General features: G+C 43.8%; 1 protein-coding gene across 1 annotated transcript in view; it reads right to left on the bottom strand.

Moving 5' to 3' along the window:
• Positions 1-23,905, bottom strand: part of LOC146866318 (ovochymase-2-like) — a 537,690-nt gene that overhangs the window by 263,151 nt on the left and 250,634 nt on the right. The window contains exons 12-13 of the mRNA XM_085635459.1: positions 16,677-16,789; positions 11,426-11,526 (exon numbers count right to left, since the gene is read on the bottom strand). Coding sequence (XP_085491585.1) covers positions 11,426-11,526; positions 16,677-16,789 — 214 coding nt within the window. The remainder of the gene's footprint in view (positions 1-11,425; positions 11,527-16,676; positions 16,790-23,905) is intronic.

Here is a 23,905-nt window from a genome sequence, read left to right as displayed (position 1 = left end):
GATTCTCTCGGACCTTATTTGAACTCTCCTTATTTTTCTCCTCCTGTCGGAGTGCTTTTTCTGTACGTCTATGAGATTCTTTACGCCACAACTCAACGGCGTCTTTCTGTGACTGTCTGACTTTCCTTTTCCATAACTCTTCCTCTACTTTCATGATGCACTCTGCATCCCAGGTCCCAGCTGCGGGCCACCTTTGACTTTCTGGTAATTCCTTGGTGTAGTCTACCCATAAATCAAGAAATAATATAGCGTCTAAGCCGTGTTTATGATACATGAAGTACCCTGGAGTGTCCCTAGGAGGAATAGGAACAGCTTCTTCGAGTACCCCTTTTCTAGTTGTGATCTGTCTTAATTTCGAAAAGAGCGGCATATTGAGAACTGATCTGATACTTGATCTTGAACAAACTTAATACAATAAACACAATAATGAACAGTCATTCACACCACAATATGCAGAACGTATTTAAAACATTTAACATTTAACATTTAACTGAGCAACAATGATGATGACGATCTAAGAAAACTTAATCACTAAACATAATACTCGGCATTAACTGATTTATTCTGAATTTTATATATTTTGATATACTAGATATACTGCTAAACAGTACAGATACACTGCTAAAACAGTGCAGACCGGATTTGTGTACCCAAACCCGTCTTGACCGGCACAACCTATGTGCACGTCAGAACGCCTCCCCAGTAATGGTACTCACCGGGTAGCTCGGAACGGAAGGCCTCGGAACTGAACTGAACTTGAACCGGACTGGACTCGACTCGAAAACTTCGGACACTTCGGAGCTTCGGAAACTTGGTGGGCCTCTGTATACCTCGGATCTTGCTCTCTCAGCTAGGCTCTGGTCGGGATACTTCGCACTTCTCACCGCCTCGTCTGGGTGTTGATCGCAGCCTCAGTCGCCCCCCGCTTGACCGGAGGGAGATACAGGAAATCCTGCTGGTACGCGTTGTTGTCCGTCCAGCTGTGGCAGGAGACCGGGCCTGCAACGCACCGCCGGCGCGTGAGATGAGAAAGTGTCCCTGTTCGGGCGCCATTCATGTGGTAAATAATTTAATTACATGGTCATCTTGCTGCTCCTGCCCTGCCCCCTTGCCCCCAGCCCTCTGTTTCAATGTGCAGACCCCTATTCCCTCCCTCCTGGCTTGTCTGTTCCTTTGTAATGCCCCTGATCCGTCCCTCCTGCCCTTTATGGTCTGTTATGCTGCAGCTTTCTCTCCTGTCTGTCCATTATGGTCAGCTAGCTACCATTGCCTCTTTCCCCTCTGTTCTCTGTTGTCCATGTGCATGGTCCTGTCCCCTCCCTATTGCTTTCTATGGATTGTTTTGCTGCACTCCCGTCCCGCATGCGCTGTGTGGTGTATTGTGCTGCTGCAAACCCTGATGCCTGCCCTGTAGGGTCAGTTTGGTGCACCTCTCCATGTCCCTCCTGTCCTCTGTTATCCGAGTCCATGTCCCTATCCCAATTCCTCCTGCCTACCATGATCCAATGTACCATACTTGCGAACATTTTGAACTTGGTAAGAGGGAGATTTTGAAAAAAAACTGGGGTATTGATTTTCCCCTTTGAGTTACATTGAAAAAGAGGAGATTGTAGACAGGAGACAGATCAAATAAAGACCATTTGAGCTTAAAAACATTGGACGTTTCCTGGCTGAAACGGGTCTGTTGGCATGTATGGTTGTACTACCACTGCCTCTTCCTTCTGCTCACAATGGTCTATTATATTGTCACAGCCTCTCTTGCCAGTCCTGTATTGTTGGTTTGTTGCCCCTGCCCCCCTTTCCACTGCCCTCCATAGTCTGTTGTGCTGCCACTGCCCTTCCTGCCTTGTGGTAAATAATTTAATTACCGGGACTTAATTTGATACAGAAACATAATAAAAATAGCTCAGTAAATAAGAGGCAGAATCCGTGGTATTAGAGGTTCGGAATGGGCTTTATTCCAATGGACGATTCGAATCGGTTGCTCCAAGTTCCATCACCACGAAGGTTCAGGAAGTGAAGTACATACTTTATTGATAATTAATCACTTTTATACAATAGGCATTACAGTGAAGAAAATGCAAGAGGCGTAACAATTGATAGTGTAGATAAAATATACGTGCGTAGCAAAAGTAGGCGTAACTGGGTGTGACTAAAGAACGTCATCAGGTGTGATGTCATAATAGGGTGGTTCCATGAAAGAATTTCGCAATGTCAGCAGAAATACTTGGCAGAAATGCGCGCGCAGCAGCATGACGTGTGATTGACGTGCAACTAGGGGGTGAAGGGGACTTGACATTTAACTCTACATGTGGCGACAGAAGTCTGGAGGGTCAAGTCAACCTAATCCCAAATCATATCTAACATCCTATGTTTAAAGAACTATGTTATCCAAAAGAGAGGTCTTCTTAGAGTAGAATCTTATTCTATACTGACTATACTGACTGTTAGTGCGTGTGCAAGCGTCTAAGTGTCTACACTAGATGCGAGGGCAGAAATCTTCCATAATAATGGGGCTATGAATTACTTGCATAAAGACAGAGAAGCCGGGCCTTTGCTCGGTAGCTGGAAGAATGTTTACTTAAACTACTAGACAGGAATGCATTGGGCAGGGAGCGGAGCAGATAATTTCGAAGGTGAAATACAGTTTTTGGCAGGCAACAGGCTGATGTCAGGCTTCGTGGGCCGCGCAGGGAATGAGACAAAGTTCATGGTCACAGATGCAGGCTCAGACTGGAGCTTTCAGAGGCAGAAGGCAAGAAGAGCTTGATGACAGAATCAGGGCCTACTTGCCTGGACTGTAAAATGGCATAAGTGAACCATATAAAGCCGGTGGCCTTTCATACTTAGGAATGGAATATCCGGCCTATTCATGGCGGATCTGAAAGAGGACATGTTGACGGTGGACGCACATGTGTTTGCGTCTTCATAACTGGAACTGGAGGGAACATACATGTACTTGTGATTCATACATGAAACCGTTGGGGTCCAAGATAGGGGACATAACTGATCGGAAAAATCCATATTTCCACAGCCTGCCCAGTGTGGTCAAATTGTTGCATCTGCACTCTCCTACATGCCTTCAATGTTCAGAGTCTGTGCCCCTGGTCTCTGCCTCTCAACAGTATCCCAATGAACAACTAGATTGCTAACATTCTATATTTATTACAAAAGTGTGGAACGCCTGACGTCATCTTGATGTAATCAAAACTGTAATACCTAGAGTATTTCCTTTAGAAATTACATATATGAGAGGGTCTTATTTGCATCAAAATTATGGTTAGTGCTCTAAAAAACTAAAATGAGGACATATTTTCTGAGTTTTCAAATAGCGACAAAGAACTTTTAAATTATTTGTAATCTTTATGTTTTTTTATCCAGTTGACCACTTGATTAAATGTTGCACCTAGTGGAGAGGATGTGGTGTTACTTCCAGAGCTGCAGACTTTGCAACTGGGGAACTAGGGTGGAGTTTCTGCTTCAGCTCAACATTCTGTGATTCTGGTCAAATCATTTAATCTCCCCATGTCTACAACCAAAATGAATTTGATCTTGTGTGATGTAACCAATGCTCATGTAAAGCACTCCAATGCCTGACAAGTCTGCACTATATAAAACTGCAAATACACAAAAAATAAGTGTTTTGCACACTTCTGTCATTGGGCTACATCTGGGTGATTTTTGTGCTGCATTTGGGCTCTTTTGTCTCTGGTGGCCATCTTGGGAGATTTATTTGTTATGAAGTTTTCTAATTTCCTAATTTACTGCAGTCTCCTCAGTAGGAAATGCTTTCAGTTTTTTACTATGATTCCATCAAGAAGGTTTTCAGATATGTCACACATTTGCCATAAATTCTGAATGTTAGCACTCTAGTTGCTCATTAGATCACTGTAGTAAAGCTACTGCTCACCAAGGGAGTCTGATGCTGGTATTAAAAGTGCATGTTTCAGTCTGCATATCAGAATTATTTTAATGAAATAGAGGAGGATTTGAGAAGTCACTCAAAATGTGCCCTCATTTTTCTTTCTTCAGCACTAATCATAATTTCTATGGCAAAATAAACCCCCCTCATTGTGTTCCTTTTTAAATTAAATGTTTTAAGTGTTACCAGTTAATTCCAATCAAGATGGCTTCAGGTGTGCCATACTTTTGTCATAAGTAAGACAGTAAGCGCTCTAGTTGTTCTTAAGAACACTCTGGGACATTCTGTCATTGGGCTATACTTGGGCTACATCTGGATGATATTTGGGCTACATTTGGGCTCTTTAGTCTCTGGTGGTCATCTTGGAGATTTATTTGTTATGAAGTTTCCTAAATTCCTTATTTACTGCAGTCTCCTCAGTGGGAATACTTTCAGTTTTTTATTTTGGTTCCATCAAGAAGGCATTCAGATGTGTCACACATTTGCCATAAATTCTAAATGTTAGCACTCTAGTTGCTCATTAGATCACTGTAGTAAAACTACTGCTCACCAGGGAAGTCTGCTGCTAGTATTCGAACTGCATGTTTCAGTCTGAATTTTTTTATGAAATAGAAGAGGATTTGAGAAGTCAAAATGTGCCCTAATTTTTCTTTCTGCAGAACTAATCATAATTTCTATGGCAAAATGACCCCCTAATTTTGTTCCTTTGTAAATTAAATGTTTTAAGTGTTGCCACTTTATTCCAATCAAGATGGCTTCAGGTGTGCCATTCTTTTGTCATAAGTAAGACTGTTAGCGCTCTAGTTGTTCGCTAGAACACTCTGGGACATTCTGTCATTGGGCTATACTTGGGCTACATCTGGGTGATATTTGGGCTACATTTGGGCTCTTTTGTCTCTGGTGGCCATCTTGGGAGATTTATTTGTTATGAAGTTTCCTAATTTCCTGCAGTCTCCTCAGTAGGAAATACTTTCAGTTTTTTACTTTGGTTTCATCAAGAAGGCAGTCAGATGTGTCACACATTTGCCGTAAATTCTGAATGTTAGCACTCTAGTTGCTCATAAGATCACTGTAGTAAAGCTACTGCTCACCAGGGAAGTCTGCTGCTGGTATTCAAAGTGCATGTTTCAGTCTGCATGTCAGAATTCTTTTATGAAATAGAAGAGGGTTTGAGAAGTCAAAATGTGCCCTAATTTTTCTTTCTGCAGTACCAATCATAATTTCTATGGCAAAATGAAGCCCCTCATTTTGTTCCTTTGTAAATTAAATGTTTTAAGTGTTACCACTTTAATCCAATCAAGATGGCTTCAGGTGTGCCATACTTTTGTCATAAGTAAGACTGTTAGCGACTTATTTGTTATGATGTTTCCTAATTTCCTCATTTACTACAGTCTCCTCAGTAGGAAATACTTTCAGTTTTTTACTTTGATTCCATCAAGAAGGCATTCAGATGTGTCACACATTTGCCATAAATTCAGAATGTTAGCACTCTAGTTACTTATTAGATCACTGTAGTAAAGCTACTGCTCACCAGGGAAGTCTGCTGCTGGTATTGAAAGTGCATGTTTCAGTCTGCATGTCAGAATGTTTTAATGAAATAGAAGAGGATTTGAGAAGTCACTCAAAATGTGCCCTAATTTTTCTTTCTGCAGCACTAATCATACTTTCTATGGCAAAATGAACCACCTCGTTTTGTTCCTTTTTAAATTAAATGTTTTAAGAGTTACCACTTTATTCCAACCAAGATGGCTTCAGGTGTGCCATACGTTTGTCATAAGTAGGACTGTTAGTGCTCTAGTTGTTCTTTAGAACACTCTGGGAAGCTGCAGTAGAACACAAAGGAATCAACTGACAGTCTCTGCCCTTGTTGGATGTACATGTTTTACTAAGAATGTCAGACTTCATTCTCACATGACTGAGAAAGATAATGTGTATTTACAGAAAATATGCTCTCAGTTTAGCTTATAGATCACCTTCCAAACCTCTGTGGGAAAAGCATGAGAAAATAGGTTTCTCTCAAACATGATTCATGATATAACAGCAGAATGCTTTTTCACATGGTAAAATCACCATAGAACACACCACAATTCCTAAAATGAGTATGGTACCATCAACAAATGATTTATAATGTAACTAAAGTCTTAAAACCTTCTATTAACTGCAATGCTTTTTAATGAGGTGCTATCATGTATATTGGTCCCAAGATGGCTGCCAACACTTCTTGGATGAAGTGCTGACAGCCAATCAGATCTCACGGTGAGATGTGTGGTTAGGCTCCGCCCAGATATATATGTGATTTTACTTTTGATTTTCTCAGGAACTACTGAACAGATTGACACCATATATGCACAAGGCACATGCCTGACCTGAGGACTAACTCTTTGCCAAATTTCAAGTAATTCTGTTCGGGCTGTACCTTCGACTAAAGGTCCTATGGGAAAATGCATGGGGAAAACGCGTTTTGGGACCCCCCTTTTTTCTCAGCCCCCGCTTGACGAATCACCCCGAGACTTTCAGGGTAGGAGCTGAGTTTTGGAAATTTCACGAAGATAAGTCAACCGGCGCCAAAGTTATTCAAAATAGAATTTTCAGATTTCCTATGGGAACTCGGTCCTAACTATAACTATCTACCGGCGACCGCCAGTAGATAATATATATATATATTTTATTTTAGCTTGGCAGATAGTATGGTACGATCAGCGCACTGTTTACTGAAATTATTCAGTATTTTATACTAGAATGCGGATAGTACATTAATAATGGATATTTATTCCATTAATGTTCTGTCAATTGCAGTATTTTGAACTTGTATAAACTTGCACTATGCAGCAACTTGCACAGTCACCTCATCTAGATAGATGTGGTGGCATGATCAAATTCATAGAGCTAATGGCAATTATGCAATTTCATCTACTTCAATATAGGTGGCATGGTGCTAACAGCCATGTGCATCTTTAATATTTTGCAGTGTTTGGCACGATTTGTTTTTATGCAAAGATTGACTAATCTACACTATTAATCTGGAATATTTAGATCAGATTTATAACAGCGTGAGCTCAGGTTAATGTGTTGTCTGGCCGCTTACCAATATGTACGATTGCATTTGTGACAATATTTTTTCTATGTCTATTGGCTTGTCTGTCACGTGTTGCCTGCACTTGCACTTTAAATTTTCTGGCTCCCGCCCTAAGCGTCATGTGATCAAGGCCTCCGTGTTGAGGCAGAAACGCGTCATGGTGGTACGAGGTGCACGAATGAAATAAAAACTACACCTTGCACTATATTTCTTTGGGTCCATGGTCGTCTTTCCCTGTGAGACGAAGTTCCTTGCATATATATATATATATATATATATATATATATATATATATATTCACTGAAAAAAACATAGGTTTCACACATGTTATAGTTAGCTGGACATTTTACTGATAAAAAACCAATGAAATTCCCCTGTTATAGTTACTGTAGGCAACTATAACTCATGCGACCGTAATCCTCTGCTGATGCTAATACTGTATTTAGACACTTATTTGCCCATGTCTTCTTCCATTAAATTTTAGCTATACATATATTACAAATATTTTTTTTTCATAAAGACACATATGTCATCAGCAGAGGATTACGGTCGCGTGAGTTATAGTTGCCTACAGTAACTATAACAGGGGAATTTCATTGGTTTTTTATCAGTAAAATGTCCAGCTAACTATAACATGTGTGAAACCTATGGTTTTTTCAGTGAATTTGTACGGTTTTTTAAATGCTAAGTTACTTTACGCCATTTGTGGCGTGCGCGCCCACTTAACGCAGTTCGTTCCGTGCACGCACGGTGCGCTTCGCGCACCGTGCGCACACAGTGAGCACGCGGTGCGCTTCGGGGATCGTTGGGGACTCCCTCGATATGGCTAGGTGCTTGGGAGCTGTGTAAACAGCCCCTTTACATGATTTGCACTTTGTTTTTCAACCCCCTGTCAGAGTGCGAGAGAGAAAATGGCGGCCGCCGCTTCCTGGTTTTGACCGATTCGAATGTTTACTAAGATCTAAAGGCCAATCAGAATCGCGCTCGCGCACACCACCGTACGCGTACGGTAAGCGCACCGGAAGCGCACCGTAAGCTGCCACAGATATATATATTGATTTAAAGGCTATTTTCTCAGAATCTACTGAACAGATTTACACCAAACCTACAAAAGGCACTTCCTTGACCTGAGGACTACCTCTCTGCCAAATTTCAAGTAATTCTGTTCAGCCGTTCGGGCTGTAGCTGTGTCTAAAGGTCCTATGGAAAAATGCATGGGAAAAACGCGTTTTGGGACCCCCCTTTTATCTCAGCCCCCGCTTGACGAATCCCCCCGAGACTTTCAGGGTAGGAGCGGAGCGTAGCGCCCCACCTATTTTGAAAAATTCGCGAGGATTCGTCAACCGGCGCCAAAGTTATTCAAAATAGAATGTTGCGGATTTCCTATGGAAACGTGGTCCTAACTATAACTACCTACTGGCGACCGCCAGTAGGTAATATATATATATATATATATAACATTAAATAATTAGTGTGATGTATTTTCTTTGCATTATATTATTTATATTATATGATATTTAACATTTACTCATTTAAACTATATATATTTTAGAAGAACCATATTTTTGTATGTTTTTGGAGGATATTACTCACAACTATATTTTTTTCTCAATATTTGCCATTAGAAGTATAGGAACAAGATATTGTGTTGAAAAGATTTTTGGAAACAATAGTTTTGTCAACTATATTGTTTATCACAATATTGTGTAATTGAACCAACCTGAGTGAGATAAAGTGGCAATAAGTGTCTGGTTGTGGATTAAAGCAGGGTGAGGTGGATTTTAGACTATGCAACCTTAGTATTAGGCATATCTGCATTTACTTGCACTGGCCATAGGCTACTGAACAGAGATTTGGGCACCGGCACTCATTGTTTTACAAATTAGGCACTGCAAAAATCTATGATTTTATCTCCATCCCAAGTTAATCAAAAGAAGGGATTCTCCTGTTCATTCTCAATTTCTGGGCCGAAGGTTTCATAGCAAGAGAATCTAGGAGTGGGGACATGCCTGATAGGTATCTCTACTAATATTAAAGGGTCTAGAAGTGCAGCCTTCCAAAACGACTCTGGCTTCCTGATGGCTGTATTGTACCCAGATACCACTTACAAAACGTTCCCAAAGCAAACATGATGCAAAATAGCACATAGATATTTCTATTCCACGTGATCAAATACCTTTTCGGCTATTACTAAAAATATTTTCAAGGGCATTTCTTATGGGCTGCATAATCAACGTATAGGATTAGAAAAAGCGGGATCGTTGTTGACTGGCACGAAAGGTATGAACCTCTGTTGGCCTTTATGTATAAGGCCCCCAATCACATTGTGTAGTCTGTCTGCTAAGATCTTGGTGTAGATTTAGCATCACAAGTCAAAAGTGAAGTGGATTGATATGAAGGACAGAGAGGAGGTTCTTTCCCTGGATTGATAAACACTTCTATTAAGGCAAAATGTCACAAAGAAGGACATAGGACTAATTTACAATCTCTTAAGTGAATCAAATCCCTACTCTTGAAACAAAGGCAGACCCACTGTGCCTACAGATATGTGTGAGAGATATGTTACTTCAGAAGGGGTGCTGACAGATGAGTGGGGGTGAGTATTTGGAGGCCTTCTGGTAGCCGACTTTGAACTTTCTTCAGGAAGAAAGTATGACACAAGAAGTTAATAGTAGCAGATTCCTGGATGGTTTACAGTGAGCCACTGATGTCTGCTTCACTGGGTGTGTGTTCTTTTAAGTGTACGAGTGTCCATTAGCGTAGGAGTTGAGATCTGGGCTCTGAAGAGGGAGGAGCAGCACTAATGGGCAATGTCCTATGGAGCCATCAGTCTAGCATGAATGGCAGGGATGCTGCTAGGCCAGGCCACTGCACAGAAAACAAGTAGTGGGTTTGAGTGGTCATATGGTCTGGATCACCAGCAGTGGATAGACTCCTCATACTCTGCATATTATTCAGTCGGCTATTCCAAGGCACACAGAGGATGAAGATATTTTTCCAGAGCCACCACTTCATGGTGCATGTAGGAACCATTGCCACATTCCAATATGCTGGCCAGAGTGTTAAAGCATAGCTCGACATATAGGTGGACCTAAGAGGGACATAGGTGGACTGTCCGGAGACCTGCTGAAGAAATTGAATTGCTGCCTCACCCATGTTGAGATGCAACCAATAGGAGATGTAGGTAGCACTTGGGCACTGTACTATAGGGGAGGGATATGTTTCACATACCTGTGGTGAATAAGGAGAGAGATGGTAATTTCACCTGTGTCTGTGAGTCAATAGGGTTTTTAAGACTGAGGAGCAGAACAAATGTTTTGTGTATGAGTGAATGTACCTGCCTTTCCAGAGTTTTGTGGTTGTTTGTAAATCTGGCCTGCTACATTGTGGGTTGGTAAATAAACCTTCAGATCAAGGCAGCCACTTAGCTCTGTGCATGTAGTTCTTAATGAATAGATGAACAATGGTCACTTTTCTGGGCACGTAACCAGGATGGAGGCTAGAGAAGTGATGTGTCCATACAGTACAGTTTATGTGTGACATAAAAGTGTTCCCGCTCCTATGCAGGTTTGCGACAATCAACCCCACAAAAAAGTGCCTTCCCACGGGGTTGTAAAATGCACCAGCTGGAAAACCGAGGCTAAACATACAACTATGACTGTACTTCTTAGTCATTATATGAGACCTCATAAAGCAAGTTTCTCTTTCCTGACCCCAGTCTTTTCTCCCTTGAAGTAGTTTATTACATTTAGAGGATCTCTTTCAACAGTGATTTTCTCTGAAGTTAAGCCTTTCTTCTCCACCTATGTGGCTTCAGGAAGGATAACATAGTAAGGATAGTTTTTGTTCCACTTGCATTGATGAACTGCAGTATTCCCTAGTTCAGTTAATAACACTGGCCATTCATGGCACACGCCACACAGTTACATGCTCGTGGCCATTCAAATAATCTATTTAGCTGTGAACCTGGGTCTTCCTCCACACAACCTCTGAGTCTCTCCCTATGCATAATTAGTGGGTTAGCTCCATTTGTTTACATTGTATGTATTTTATATTAATTTATTGCACATTTTATTTAGCACTCTATTACAAATAGGAAGTTTGCTGATCGATCTCAACCCCTTTTTTGCCTTTTCTGCTGATGCTGTTCCGCATCGGCATTAAACATGGCAAAGGCAAAAGGCTGATTATAACTTTTCAAAGGTGAGACCTATTGTCTTCGCCAAAACTTAATCATTTAGCTAAGGCCTAGCATCACAAGTTTGACCTTCCAAAGTACAGCCATGCGGTGGCGACGTAGACTAGCATTTACCTGTTCATTGATTATCAGGAAGAGATTGATAGCCAATGAAAGAATGCTTGATCAGAGATATGAATCTGCTTTGGCATTTACTACCACTAATGAGAATGTTATTTTTATGAAGTACCTGATGAAGCAGTGAGCGGCTGTAAGTACCCAGTTCTTGTGGATGAGAGTGCCGCCACAGGTGTGAAAGAATATTGTCTCGTTGCGGGAAGCTGGCCAGACCTAAAAACAGCAGAAAGGGTTGGAATCAGAAATCAATGATGATAAGTGAGAAACAACCTAAATGTGCATAAACTCAGGTTTCAAAGAAAATCAAAGAGCAGATTACAACTGTGGGGAGGTTCTTTTGTCTGTGTTTTCTTTCGGCACAATGTACAATTTGTTGGCAGGATGCTGGGATCTGGATATTTTGAATAGATTCTACTGGGGTGCTACAACTCTAAAATTCTGAAAATAGAAGTCACACATCTGGTCTTCAGAGGGCCAAAATTACTGCTATTTTACCTTGATAACAAAAATTATAAATAGCCTTAGTGTGCACTGTAAGCCATTCCAAATGTATAGGATGCCACCTATGATATGAGGTTTGACCCTTTATATCCAGGCAAGGAAAATGTACATCAGCCAAGCACCAAGAGTGACAGGCTCTAAAGTTCTCTCTAACCTTGGTCTTGTTACACTGCTAAATTATGAAGGGGGGTCTCCATTCAGTCTGGAGAGCTCATGTATACTGTAATAGAGCTGGGATCTGTGTTCACAGGGGTTCATGCAGCATGTAGCACTGTGAGAGCTGGTACAGTCTTCTTCAGAGTGAAGCATGTTCTGAGCCTGCATTGTGAACCCCACCTCCAAGGTAAGTTTCAGTTACGCCTTTCAGTGGGAGCCATTCAGAGGCCAGAAACGGAGGCTACATTGGAAAGTTCTGCTGCCCCGTAGAAGGTCAGAGATGACATTGCCAGCTCCTTTCCCCAAATCTTGCCCATCCACCAGCTGCTGCACCTTCCATTGAGGCAGCGATCCTTGGAGCCCAAAAGTAACATTCTTATGTTTGAGCCCTAATAGTCCCCCTAACTATACAAAGCGGTAGTAGTGGTTATTGAGATCGCACTTCCTATTATGAAAACCAAGTCAAGTGGGTTAGTAACAGATTGGGTTAGCAAAGAGTAAACACATGGTGGTACACACTACTACCAATGGTGTCAACAAGGGAGGTAGACTAACAGGGCCACTGCTCAAAACACATATATAAAGATATCACAGCACTCTGTAAGCAATTCAGTAGTCTATTTTAGTCCAAAAAGAGTCAGGATCATGAAGAATTCATTTTAAGTCCTGTTTATTTTTTGCCACCTAAGAGCTTCAGTGATGAAGTGACATCAAAAGGCACAGTCAACACATGTTTCATCCCCCGCGTGACTTCTTCAAGGATCTAATGTAAAAGAAAATATCTGAATTAAGTCAGGCTAAAGAGGTCTACAAAGTGCAATTAACCTGATCTAATCTCAAAATTACTATCGACAGTATTGAGAATGTCTCCTGTCAATGGGTATGCCCAGATTTGGGCCCCATACTCACTATATCACTGGAACAAAGCTGCCCCTGGATGATGAGGCTATAGTTAGGGTGAAACCGGTCCAGGGTTGCTTGTGTTTCGGTTCAGGGAGGACCTGGCCTGGCAGTTCGGGCAGGACTGTTCCCATGAGGAGCAGAGTCAAGACTGATTTGTATATGGCTGTGTCCAAAGTGAGATGGCATTGTGAGCAAAAGAACGATGGGTTTGGGATTCTACCAAGAGCAACTGAGAGTGGTTAGACAAATTGCAAGCATTCTGCCCATCACCTTTTTTGTGCTTCATATTTCATGTAATTGCCCATTAATCCTTTATGTAAAACCTCAAATGACAACCTGTGTCTGTCATTCTTTTGAGAATGTTTCAGCAATGATAATTGGACTTGAATAGCAGTGACGGATCATATCCGGGAGCACCAAAGTCCGTATTGGCACCACTCCGCTCTCGGTACTAGCCATTGATGCGCCCCTCTTTGGTATAATCATTTAGAATAGGTTTACACGCCAACACTGCATTACGCTAAAATTAAGTAAATCTGATCATCTGTGAAAGTAACCACAACAGGTCATACAGGGCTGTTAGGTGGTTCTGCAGTTCAGAGTTTGGGAACACATGGGAGTTTAATGTGTGCAAAGTAAAATGGTTTGGATGTGACAAGAAGAAGTCAGGGGAAATAGGTTATGAAGGGATTGTGAAACAGGTAAAGAAATTTGAAAATTTCTCTTTCTTGCATTGTAGCTACAGTGCCTGATTGTGGTACCTAAGTAAGAGGGTGGAACTTGGAAGATGGTCTCCTCATTGGTCAACATTTTGTCTGATTGGGAGGAGAGTTGGAGAAGATGATGTTTATGTTAATTAAGTTGATGTGGACTACAGTGGTAATCTTGATGATAATGGAAAATTTAGTAACCTATAACTTTAGAAAGTAAGAAGCACAACTCAAAAAGCGACCAAGCAATCATTTTCATGCACAGCAGCAACATTCAGAAACTCTCTTCCAGATAATTTGACATGTTCAGAAACAGTACTCCAGTTCTGAACTAAACTGAGTACCTTCTTGTTCAAACTACATCTGGAGTAGTGGTTGTGCTCGCTAGCTATCGGCATACGTTTCTCACTCTCTTCTGTGCTATCGTTTGAGCTATTCATCTTCTTTTGTCGATATCTCTACTCTCCACCCACAATTTCTTTCCCAACTTCTGATCTCGTCTGTCTTGTTTCACCTACACATTGGTGTGCCACGACGTGGCTTTGATTCTTACATTCGCACAATTTTCCCACTTACATGGTCCCTTGTTTTCGTAATATTAACAGTGACATGTATTATGTTCTACTGTACAGCACGCTGATACCTTTTGAGATCAGTATACTCTATCAGGATGTGCAAATAAATATGAGGATGGATTGATTATTTTGCTGTTAAAGTTGATGTAATGAAAGGGATATAGGTGATGATGTGAGGAGGCACTAAGTGGAGGACAATATGACCTTTGCCGTTGTGGATTATGGCAAATATCTGAGGTTTGACATATTTTAGCATCATAAAGTAGGCGTCTACCAGTTTTACAGGTTACACAAGATGAGAAGAATAAGAAAAGTTTTGTGTTTACTTTGGGTCCTGATTCTATATTTATTCTAAATATTTTCTACCACTGTAAATGCTGTATTAGATGTTGGCTTATAATAAGATACCTTCTTTAATTATTTTACCCAGTGATTCACTTTCCTTCTACCTTTCTGCATTTCTAGACCACCCAAAAATTTCACTCACCCCTGTAAGCTATGTGACCCTCACAAATACTGACTAATCTACCTAGAAATACCTTTAAAAAAGTGGGGGCTTATTTATAAGCCCCTTGCGCCGTCGGGCGTCACGTTGCGTGACGCACCGGCAGCGCAACTGGCTGCGTGACATTTACAAGCACACCTAAAGCTACCTCTCGTGGCTTTACGTGTGCTCATAAATATCGCCCCATTTAACGAAACACGTTGCGTGTTAAGGGTGTGACATAGGTGCTGCAGGGGTGTTCCCACGCAACACCCATGTCCACTGATGCATTTCCAGATTTACAAGCAATCGTAAACCTGGAAATGCATCAGAATGCTACACCACCCCCACGGGGGGTATTGCGAGGCGCAACAAGGAGAAATGTTTTCATTACTCCTTGTTTTTTTCTCTTTCAATCCGTGCTGCATTCTACAGCACGCATTGAAAGAGGAAATTACCTCAAGTGATTGTTTTTGTGCAGGAAGGAGCCCCTTTCTGCAAAAAAACAATCTCCCCACATCGCAAGGGTGCCTGCGCCGGCGCATGGCAGCAGTTTGTACGCCAGCGCAGGGAAAGGCACAGAGATGCAACATGTTGCTTTAAATATGACGCATCCCTGTGCCTCGAAACTAACGCAGCACAGCAAAATGACTTGCCGCACAGCGCTGCGTTAGTTTCTCATAAATAAGCCCCTGTGTTTTTAGCCTAAACTAATGCCCTTCATCTCAAAGTAACAAATATCAGAGTGTTTATGTGATTTGGTTCAAACCTTCTGAATCAGACATTCTTGTTCAGTTTTATCTTACAAAATTAGAGTTATGAAAGCTTTAATAATTAATCATTTATTAAGTTAACGGTGACTTTAAGGCTACTTTACCCCAGGCTGGACAAATTTTGTTATATTGTGCTATCCTGACTCTAAATCCAAACACACACATACTGACACACTCCAAAATGTGTGTCTAATACCAACTTTAAACAAGCACTCGCAAATCCAATAGGTCTCGCCTATGTGAGATCTATTGGCTTTGTCAATGTTTATTAGGCAAGTTGTACAGCAGCGAGAGCTGCTGTGCAACATGGCTTGAAGTCAAGAAAATAAATCGCTATGGCACGGCCCACTGTGCAACGTGTTGAAAAAAAGCGGGAGGAGGGAAGCAACAAGAGGGAGGCACGAGGAGGAGGGAAGGAAAACCAGGAGAAACAGCAGCACAGGGAAGGGATGAGTGGGAGGGTAAGAAAGTAATAGTACCTCAATCACAGCGAGCGCTGTGGACAGGCAGTAACTATGCGCCGTATTATCAAGATCAGCGTTAAAATTATCGCCGCTTTAGTGGCAGGAAACTGCCGCTAAAGCGGCGATAATGGGCTTGATAATATGCCCTTGTGAATTCCAATAGAAGCCCATGTTCACACCAGAACATTGGCTTCTATGGGAATTCACAAGTGCATATTATCAAGCCCATTATCGCCGCTTTAGCGGCAGTTTCCTGCCGCTAAAGCGGCGATAATTTTAACGCTGATCTTGATAATATGGCCCTAAGTTTATTCAATCTGTGCATGGTGGTTGCTCTATTTTTTCTGTTTTTTTAAAATACTCATGCACACAAAAACACACACAGGCGTACACACTCTAGTCTCTGTTTTGAAAGTCTTAAAACATGGTTATTTTACAAAATGCTGTGTTTTAAGTACCCCTCACAATCCAATCCGCACTTCTTTCCCTTTCCACTGGGCCTTAAGTCCTACTCATGAGCATCCATGGCCGGTATAGGGCGTGCTACCGGGGCGGTGACGTGGGGCGGGGGAGGGGCAAGGTGGAGGGTTGTAAAATGTGGCATACGGCCGATTTCCATGGCTGCCCATGAGCTGCTTCTCATGCAATGATTAACATGATATGTCAGCCGGGGTGTCGGAAAATCTGAAGCTCACACCCCCCAGTCCTACTGTCCAAGCTACGCCCCTGCCCACATTAATGCTAAGTCTCCTCTTCCTCAGGGTGACATGATTGTTAATGTGTTTTCGGCTACTTACCTGCATCGAGACTTGCCAGGGCCAAGAGTTGGGTTTCGCAGGATAGCCGTTGACGATGCGAGGAATGGCGATCTGTGGTGGGATGGTGGGCTTGCCACACTGATTTGGCCAGTCTGGAAAAAGAGAACGTCAACATATTACAATCGGCATTGTAGAATGATTTTGTGGTGCCACACTGCACAATAGATGTCTTTGGGCAGCACAGTATGTAGCCTGGTTGAAAAATAGGCCCTAGACTAGTTCGCAGTCAAAAAAAATATGCACTGCCACACAACTCTGACCGACTGTTGTATGACTCCGCACTCAGCCGCAGTCACTGCAGGTAAGAGTGGTGAGGCGGTGGGGCCGGCTGGGGGCGATGACCACAAGGGAAAATTAAATAAATAATTACTTTTCCCTCGTGGTCGTCTCCGGGGCCCCCACTGCTTTTTACCGCAGCGGCCGCAGCTGTCTGTACTATGGCTGTGACAATTAAATTTCAAATAAAAGGTGCAACCGGCTGCCTAAAACCAGCTAATATAGCATGTGACCACAACAAAGAAAGCGAGCAAAACAAACAAAGGGTAAATGGTCCCCTATACAAGTATGTCTGGGTCCTTCCTGCATATATTCCCGGCTGTCAATATCTCAAGGCTTCTTATTTCTTTGATTCATATATATGACTGTTAAACGTTCTCTTTCAAAACTCTTTTTCTGTACTCTCATCTATTTGGTGCTTAACTTGTAAATGAATAAGTGCTGGTGCCCAAGGTTTTGCTCAGAAGCCCGTGCCCGGCGCTATCGAAGGTCAAGTTGCTGAATATCAAGACTGCATAGTCTGGATTACTTCATGCCTCTTTATTCAGCCAGAATAATCCCTGCTTTCTCTCTTTCTCACTAATTTTCTGTCTTCTTCTTCGTTTTTCTTTCCCTGTTTTGTGTTTTCTTTTCTCTCTGAGAAAGACAAGTGCCATTCCCGTAAAAAGTGGAGGTGGACCCACCTGCAACCACCGATGGTGCACTGTCCTGGGAGCCCACATTAAGCTTCCACCACCTGATTTAGTGAGTGGAGAAGAAAGCAGGAGTGTGCAAGTGGTATAGCGGATATATTGAAGCAGCAAAATATTTACATTCATCAAGAAATAGGTGGAATTATTACCTAAGTGTATAAGTGGTATTAGCACCTCCGTCAGCAATGGCAGCCTACGTGAAAATTGTATTAACGAATGTCCCAAAATGCACAAGCAATGCCCCTTTAAGAAACAGTACATTTCATATGGAAGTGGTAATATTTACTTAAATGCGCGTGGTTCTGAACCATGCACAACACACATAGCAACTCACACAAGTAACTCAAGTAATCCCCACATGATGAGTGCAGGGGGATTGCAACCTGGATGGACTTCACCAGCAACAAAGGCCACTTGTTATGTGTGTGCAAAGTAGGGATAGGAAAACACCATGGAGAAACTGGGCACATGTCCCCTCCTGTACATTGGATCATTCAAGTACTGAGGATGCATCAACTGCATGCAATCAAATACTGGCCATGTGAGAGAGAAGATGCTGAAAGAGAACCACAGATAACAATCATGAGCCCTGATCCTGCAACTGGGAAGGTTTTTACTGCCCATTATTTATGATCTAATGCCCCCTTTAGACCACTGTGGCCAGAAAGACTTAATTTAGCCTGTGCTTGCAATAGATGCTGATGACTGTGCTTTGTTGTCTTTGCCAGTGAGTGCTGCAAAAAGTAAGTAAAGAGCACATTATCAGTGCCAATGGCATTTCAAATGCAAATTTTAATTTTGTTTTAGATCTTGAGAGAGGTCAACAAAGCACAAAATATGTATGGGCCCGATTCACAAAAGTAATCTGAGACAAAATCCTAACTTTATGACTTTCGGTATCCACAAAAGGCATTTAGGAAAAGTAAAGTTAGAAATTCTAAGGGCATCACCCGGAATTGGTAGTGCCCCTCTGGGGTTGAAAATGCTGACCACTCAGTCAAGGCAATCTGCCAGTACCCAGATGTTAAGTCAAACGTACTGAGGTATTAGGCAGCTCAAGAGCTGTTTGAGGGCTCAATTACCCCTAGCGCTAACATCTTGAAGACCTCCTCCTTGATGCAAGCCTTGACCATGTCAGTCACTATGTAAATGTTGTGCTTCATAGGAGGACTGTCCCCAGTGTCAACATCATGGACACACCACTGAGTGACACCAGAGGTCAGGGAGAACAGAGCAGAAAACTGTCCCAACAGTTGGTGGCAGTCACTCTGCTGTTTAGGGGTCAGGGCGGGGGAGAGGGTTACACCGTCCACTGATCCATCATGTTCCTTAGCAGACAGGAGGCCAGGCAGAGGCTCAGTCTCCTCCTCCATTCCAGCATCTGTTCCTATGAGCATGCCCATTTCGGACCTCTCCAAGTGGGGCTTAAGGTGGTTCACATGCAGGACTCGCAAAGGGTTCCTTGGAGACTGCAAGTCCACCAGATAGGTGACTTTACTCTTGCGCTCCACCACCTCAAATGACCCAGTCCACTTATCCTGAAGTGCACAAGGCTCCACTGGGGCCATGACCCATACTTTTTGACCATGCTGAAACTCGATCAGAGTGGCACCGTTTCATCTCTTCCTGGCTGACTTCCAGATTCGTCTGAGTGAGTTGCCTGAAGAGCTTAGTCTGGTTCCTGAAGGCCAGCATGTAGCTATATATATCCTTGGGAAGTTTACTGGGAGCTTTCTCCCAGCCTTCTTTGACCAGACTCAGAGGCCTGCTTACAGGAGGACCATACAGGATTTCATAGGGTCTGAACCCTAAGGACTTCTGTGGTACCTCCCTGTAAGCAAATAAGAGGCATGGTAAGAGGACATCCCACTTACGCCTCATGGGTTCACCAAGACCCATAATCATACCCTTCAGGGTCTGGTTGAATCTCTCAAACAGCCCATTACCTTGGGGGTGGTAAGGAGTGGTACATTTGTAGGTAACACCGCACTCCGCCACAAGGACTTCATATACTTGGATATGAAGTTGGTACCCCTGTCAGACACCACCTCTCCGGGGAACCCCACAGGGGAAAAAGTCCTCATCAACGCATGGCCCACCACAGGGGCAGTCACAGTCCGGAGAGGGATGGCTTCCGTGTACCGGTGGCATGGTCCACCAAGACCAGGATGAACCAGTTGCCCATGGCTCTCTTGGGATCCAGATAACCCACAATGTCAATATGCACCCTCTCAAAGGAGTGCTTGCAACAGGTGAAGGTTGCAGAGGAGCCCTACACTTTCTCCCACTCTTGCCATTTGCCTAGCAAGACCTACAATGCATGTCAGAGTGCTTGCACATTTGGGGCCAGTAAAAATGGGTGTCAGGTCTCTCAAAGGTCTTGTCATGCCCCAATGCCCTGCCAAAGGCACCTCATGAGCCAAACCCAGTAGGAAGGCTCTGAAGCGCTGGGGTACAACCAGCACACGGGCTGACCCAGGCTCAGCAACCTTAGGCTCACTATACAGGGGATCATACTCCCAGTAAATCCAATGTGATCCAGACTGATCAACTGCTGCCTGGAGAAGGGCATTTCTGCTTCTCCTGGCAGAATTCCTCCTTGGAGGGACCCTCTTCCTGCTGCCAATGGGTCAGCTCAGGCAGGTGCCCCAAATGAGACTTACGCTCCACCTTTTCCCAAGGGGAGCTCTAGAAATCATTGCCTAGCAGACAGTCAACAGGCATGGCTGGCCTCACAGCTACTCGCAAGATACCTGAGACCCCCCCACCCCAACTCAAAGGGAACCTGTGCCACTTTGCAGAGGCACTCAGAGTTGTCGGCTGCAACTACTGGGTAGAATGTGTTGGGGACCACCTGCTCGTCAGACACTAGCCGATAACTGACAGCTGTCACACTGGCTCTAGTGTCCCGCAGAGCTTTCACACTATGGCCACTGATGGCACCCACTGCCTGTATTTGTTTGTGTTATCAGGCGACGAGCTCTTGGAACCATCTCACTGTCTCCTAAAGAGACCAGGGTCATCTCTGCGGACCCCCACCCCTTCTGGGAACCAGACTCCTCCCCCGAGGCTACACTAGCCAACTCACGGGGTGCAGCACCTGTGGGTGCAGTAGTGGCTTTCTTGGGACACTTAGGACCCCCTATGAAGTGGCCCATCTGACCACAAGCAAAACATGCCCTGTGACCCTTCTGGGCAGGCTTATCCCGGGACACATGATTTCTTTTCACTGGGGGGGCTGGGAACCCTTACCTTGGTTCCCTTGGGAATTACTTTAGGTCCTTTTTGGAACTTCTTCTGTTTACCCTTGTCCCCACCATTCTTCTGCTGGGGACTCTGCCCACCTTTGGCGGAGTCTCCCACGCAACCTTTTTGGACCCTGATACTGACCCAGCTGTCCGCCTCCACAGCAAGCTTCCTGGGGCCAGTCAGCCTACTTTCAATCAAGTACTGGCGTAGCTCTGGAAAACAATTATCTGACAAGTGCTTCCTTACAATCAAATTATAGAGCCCCCGCAAATCATTCACCTGACTACCCTTCACCCATCCATCCAGTGCTTTGCAAAAATAGGAGACATACTAAACCCAAGTGCTTGACTCCAGCTTCTTTCAAGCCTCTAAACGTCTGCCTGTATAGCTTTGGGTCAAACCACACCTCCTCCTTAAGGCTTCCTTCATGCGAGCGTAAGACTTCTGATCCTCAGTGGGTAATGATAGAAACATGTTCCTTTCCTCAGAGACAAAGCAGCTCCACAAACCCACTCCCCAGTCTCTCTCAGTGACTCTGCAGGACCTCATTGCTACCTCATAGGCCTCAAACCACTGATGTCCTCACTCTTCACAAAGTCCTTAATTACCTCCTCGTACTGGTGGTGCGCTGCCAACATGGGGATTGGATTTTATACTTTTTGCTTTCAGATCCAGCTCCCTCAAACCTCTCTCATGCTCTAAAAGCATCTTCTTTTCCTCCATGGCCAATCTCTGCTTTTCTAACTCCAATTTATTACTCTCCATGTCACTCCCCTTCCCCAGCCTGAGCTTAAAAAGCTCCCTTTCATGCAACCTATTTCTTTCTCAGTCCTCCAACTGCTTTGGAGACAGACCACTTGAAAAGACACTGCTCCCATCTCTGGAAGGTACCCTTACCCCTGGCAGATTCAACAGCCCCTCCTGCTGCCCATCCAAATTCTCTGCCTCCAACGGAGGCTCCTCATCCTGCCCACTGGCATTTCTGGATTCCAACCAGGCCCTCAGCGGCTTGTGATATTCATCCTTTCTGGTGAGGCCTTTCACAGAGATTGTACATTTCTTGCAGGTGGCTTTAAGCTGAGACACAGTGTAGGTTTCCATCCTATCTTCTTCAAATTCAATATTAATAGATGCAATGGATGTTGGCTTGGTCATGATGAAACAATTGGCAGTTCTTAAGTTGCAGAAAATCCAAAAGGAAAACCTCAATAATAGTATGTGGTTGTGCAATGGTCTGCACTATGCTAGTAGTGTACACCAATCACTGTATGTAAGGCACAAATGCAAGTCCAGAGTCTCACCTCTGACCACCAGAGCTAGAAATGGGGGTCTCTAGTTGGCAATGGGTTGCACAGTTGCCCAAGTAGGGATCCTTCTTCCTAGTTAGGGTTAGGGGATACACTTCTAAAATAACCCCTGTTCACCCCTTTGGCAGCTTGGCATGAGCAGACAGGTTTATCTCAGAGGTAGTGTGTAAATCATTTGTGCATGCATACAGTAGCACAGTGAAAACACTACAAATGGCCACCACACTGGTTTAAAAAAATAAGTATAACTTTATCTAAACCACACAAGACCACAAACGATAAAAATTCACAATACAAACGGTAAAAAAATAGTTAGTTTGCAAGATAACCTTTAAATTGCAGAACTAGCTGAAAAGCACAGGTCCTCCAAACCGGTGCTCCGTTCGGGGCTACCCAATGCTGGAAACAACAGAGTCTAACAAATCCAGCTGACCGCGTTGGTGCCGAGCCAGCTACAGTAAAGATAGGCTTGAAAACAGTACCTTTACTTGTTGCTGCCGACACGATGGTACGAGCCGGTCAGGGGCAACCATCACGGTTGCAAGGTAAGATGGAAGCGTTGTAGCGTGCGGTGTCCTCACGGCTCAGTGAAGGCAGCGGCTCGTTGCTGGAGTCAGTGAGACCAAGGCTTGCGTTGCAGAGTGAGACGGTGCTCGATGCGTGCTGGCAGGTCACGATCGGTGACGGAGCTGCTTGATGTGTGAGTTGGGCAGCGACGGAGATGGTGATGTCTGTGCAGCATGTAGGGAAGTGGGGTGGAGTGTGGTGCCCACAGGAGGCGGTGCAAGCTGCTGCTCGTTGATGGAGTCGGTGAGACCAGGGTTACGTTGCGAGGTGGAGCTCTCTGCAGTGCTCTCTGTGGTGCCTTCAGGACACGAAATCCTGCAATGGACTCGGTGACAAAGTCGGTTGCCCTTTTCTTCTGCGGTGACTGAAACTAGTGGTTCCAGAGACAGTGCCCAGAAGGATGGTGAGGTATTTCCTGTTCCTGAGACCTTTTGAACAGGGGGCAAGCTCCACTTCAAGCCCTTGGAGATACGTTCTCAAGCAGGATGCACACACAGTTCGTCTCCTTGGCAGAAACAGCCACTGCAGGCCAACCCTAGACAGCACACAGCAAAGGGGCAGTACTTCTCCTCCGGTTACTCCAGCTCTTCTCCTTGGCAGAGGTTCCTCTTGAAGTCCAAAAGTGATTTAAAATTCTGGGGTCTGGGCCCCAATATTTATACAGCACAATCATTTGTTCTCTGGTGGCAGAAAATCCCTGTGCTCAGTCAAAACCATTTCTGTCCTCTTTGGTGCAGCTTCCTGGCAAGAGGTGGAGACAGCATTGTGGAAGGAAGACCAGGCTCATTCAGGTGAAAGGAAATCTCCTCCCCTACTCTAAATGCAGCCCAGGTCTATTCAGCCCAGCCTTGACTACTCCAGACTCTCTGGAGCCACTGCACATCCCCAGCCTCTGTCACTCCAAAGCCAGACAGCCAATACACATCCTAGAAGAGGCACTGGGTGGCTAAGCAAGAAAATACCTACTCTCTAAAAGTGGTATTTTCAAACACAGAATGTAAAAATCACCCTCACTAAAATATGCATTTTAACATTCTGAGTTCAGGCCTACTAAACTTTATTTTTCTACCTTGTTCCCAGGGGTAGTTATGTTTATAAGGTGTTATAAGCAAACTCC

This window comes from Triturus cristatus, chromosome 2_1 (assembly GCF_964204655.1).
Source record: "Triturus cristatus chromosome 2_1, aTriCri1.1, whole genome shotgun sequence".
Lineage (NCBI taxonomy): Eukaryota > Metazoa > Chordata > Amphibia > Caudata > Salamandridae > Triturus > Triturus cristatus.
The sequence above is the reverse complement of the archived record's forward strand: the minus strand, read 5'-3'. Positions and strand labels throughout refer to the sequence as shown.